Source organism: Mobula hypostoma, unplaced genomic scaffold, assembly GCF_963921235.1.
Source record: "Mobula hypostoma unplaced genomic scaffold, sMobHyp1.1 scaffold_36, whole genome shotgun sequence".
NCBI lineage: Eukaryota > Metazoa > Chordata > Chondrichthyes > Myliobatiformes > Myliobatidae > Mobula > Mobula hypostoma.
The window spans coordinates 1175693-1178842 of record NW_026948187.1 but is presented as its reverse complement, the minus strand read 5'-3'; the positions used below and the strand labels follow the sequence as shown (position 1 = coordinate 1178842).

General features: G+C 48.8%; 1 protein-coding gene across 1 annotated transcript; it reads left to right on the top strand.

Moving 5' to 3' along the window:
- Window positions 1–1059: 1059 nt before the first annotated feature.
- LOC134341532 (zinc finger protein 585A-like) lies at window positions 1060–2571 on the top strand (the record flags this gene model as incomplete). Its single annotated transcript, XM_063039401.1, has 1 exon — window positions 1060–2571. A coding segment is annotated over one exon (1512 nt), but the record flags the coding sequence as incomplete, so codon positions are not given.
- Window positions 2572–3150: the final 579 nt, after the last annotated feature.

Genomic DNA, 3150 nt, shown 5'->3' with positions numbered 1-3150 from the left:
GTTTCAACATTTAAGAGGCTTGTGTAGGTACCTGGATGGTAGGGATATGGGAGTAGAAAGCTTAAATAGTTCAGCACAAACTAGATGGATGAAGGGTCTCTTTCTGTGTTATACTTTTCTATGACTGTGACAAGAACCTGAAATAATACTAATATTCTTTCTAATTCCTTTCAACAGGCCAACCATTCATCTCAGCAGCAAATTTTCACATGGCGTTTTAAGTGTGGCACTTTAAATTAACAGTGCATAAAAGAAAATCCCAGCTGCAGGTCCAGAAAGGCTATTTGTGTGAGAGTGTTTCAGTTACTGTGGAGCCAGAAACCCACATAGCTTGGTGGGAACAGGGAATAATACCAGTGGAGAGAGTCAAACTGAGCCAAGTCACAGACTGGAGATGGCAGAAATACCTCATTCTTATAGAGACAGGAAGAGCACCAGAGAGTTTGATTCCAGATGCGAGATACCCTTCAATTCCAGATACCAGCACTGTGCACAGTTAGAAGATGATTTCTCCTTCCAACTTGGGTTGACCCTCACTGTAACAGTGTGATGTCAGATCACTCCTTGGTGACTAAAGTGATCTCATCTGAAATGTTGTCCTTCACCCATTGATGGATTTTGTAAAACTTTTTACAGGTTAAAAAGGACAAGGGATTTCTCTACAGGAATCTGGGACACGACACGCCAGTTTTTCTGTCTCTGTCCAGACATTTAAGTATTGGAGCAAGGGGTACACTGGATCATCCTTCCTACTCAGATTGTGGGGAGGGTTTCACTTGATCATCTGACCGGCTGGCACACCCATCATTTTACACAGGGGGGGAACCCATTCACCTGCTCAGACAGTGGGAATGGATTCACTCAGTCATCTCAACTGAAGGTACATCAGCAAGTTCACACTGGGCAAGGCCATTCACCTGTTCTGTGTGTGAGAAGGGATTCAGTCGGTCTTCCCACCTGTGGACACACCAGTCAGTGCACACTGGGCAGAGCCTGGTCGTCTGCTGAATTTGTGGGAAAGGATTCACTCGGTCATCTGATCTAATGGCTCACCAGCGAGTTCACACCGGGGAGCGTCCATTCACCTGCTCGGACTGTGGGAAGGGATTCACTTGCTCTTCTAAACTGAAGGTACATCAGCGAGTTCACACTGGAGAGAGGCCGTTCGCCTGTTCAGACTGTGGGAAGGGCTTCACTCAGTCATTCCACCTACAGAGACACCAGCAAGTTCACACTGGGGAGAAGCCATTCACCTGCTCAGACTGTGGGAAGGGATTCACTCAGTCACCCGACCTGCTGGTACACCAGCGAATTCACACTGGAGAGAGGCCATTCACCTGTTCAGTCTGTGGGAAAAGATTCAATCGAGCATCCCACCTACAGAGGCACCAGCGAGTTCACACTGGGGAGAAGCCATTCACTTGCTCAGACTGTGGGAAGGGATTCACTCAATCTTCCGACCTACTGGTACATAAGCGAGTTCACACTGGGGAGAAGCCATTCACCTGCTCAGACTGCAAGAAGGGATTCACTCGGTCATCCGACCTACTGGTACATAAGCGAATTCACTCTGGGGAGAGACAGTTCACCTGCTCATTCTGTGAGAAGAGATTCACTAAGTCATCCCACCTACTGAGTCACCAGCGAGTTCACACTGGGGAGAAGCCGTTCACCTGCTCAGACTGCGGGAAGGCATTCACTTGGTCCTCAGACCTACTGGTACACCAGCGAGTTCACACTGGGGAGAGGCCGTTCACCTGTTCAGACTGCGGAAAGGGATTCACTTGCTCATCTAAGCTGAAGGTACATCAGAGAGTTCACACTGGAGAGAGGCCTTTCACCTGCTCAGACTGCGGGAAGAGATTCACTTGCTCATTTCAACTGAAGGTACATCAGCGAGTTCACACTGGAGAGAGGCCATTCACCTGTTCAGACTGTGGGAAGCGTTTCACTCAGTTATTCCACCTACAGAGACACCAGCGAGTTCACACTGGGGAGAAACCATTCACCTGCTCAGACTGTGGGAAGAGATTCACTCAGTCACCCGACCTGCTGGTACACCAGCGAATTCACACTGGAGAGAGGCCGTTCACCTGCTCAGACTGTGGGAAGAGATTCACTCAGTCATCCCACCAACAGAAACACCAGCGAATTCACACCAGGGAGAAGCCGTTCACTTGCTCAGACTGTGGGAAGGGATTCACTCAGTCATCCAAACTGCTGATACACAAGTCAGTTCACACTGGAGAGCGGCCATTCACCTGCTCAGACTGTGGGAAGGGATTCACTTGCTCATCTAAGCTGAAAGTACATCAGAGAATTCACACTGGGGAGAAGCCATTCACCTGCTCAGACTGCGGGAAGGGATTCGCTTGCTCATCTAAACTGAAGGTACATCAGCGAGTTCACACCGGAGAGAAGCCGTTCACCTGCTCAGACTGCGGGAAGGGATTCACACAGTCGTTCCACCTACAGAGACATCAATGGTTTCACACCAGGTCGAGGCCATTCACCTGCTCAGACATTGGGCAGTGTTTCTCTCAGCCATCTCCACCAAATGTGCATCGTTGAGTTCACACTGGGGATAGGCCATTCACCAGCTGCGAATGTAGGTGGGCATTCACTCTGTCATCTAACCTTGTGACACACTGCTGGGTTCACACTGGGGAGAATGTTTCAATAAGCTGCATGCTGAATATTTGTCCATCCCCGTTGCTGAATGCAAATTAGAGAATGACTGTTGGTGCTGAACTCTGCAATTATTACTGGTGCTCACCATACACAGTTCTGCACCCTGATCACTGGACATGGGAGGAGTTTTCTGCTGCATGTTCAACCTTAATGGGACTGGAGTTTAATATTCTGGATCTGTACTTAGTGAATTTATAACTCACCTAGTGTACAGTAGAGAGTCAACTCAGGCCAGCTGGAACCTGCCAGTGATTCTGTTCCATGATGGTCCTTTTCAATCCTTCCCTGTTGTTCCCCTCTCGCTCTCCCTGTGGTGATGGGTTCCAAACAGTCTCCACTCTGTGCGTGAAGAGGTTCGCCTTGAATTCTCTGCAAACTGAAGAAGTCAAGTTGACAGCAGTTCTAGCTGACCTGTTCTTCACCCCTCAAATCTCTGGGCTGAGGAAGAATGACATTGGT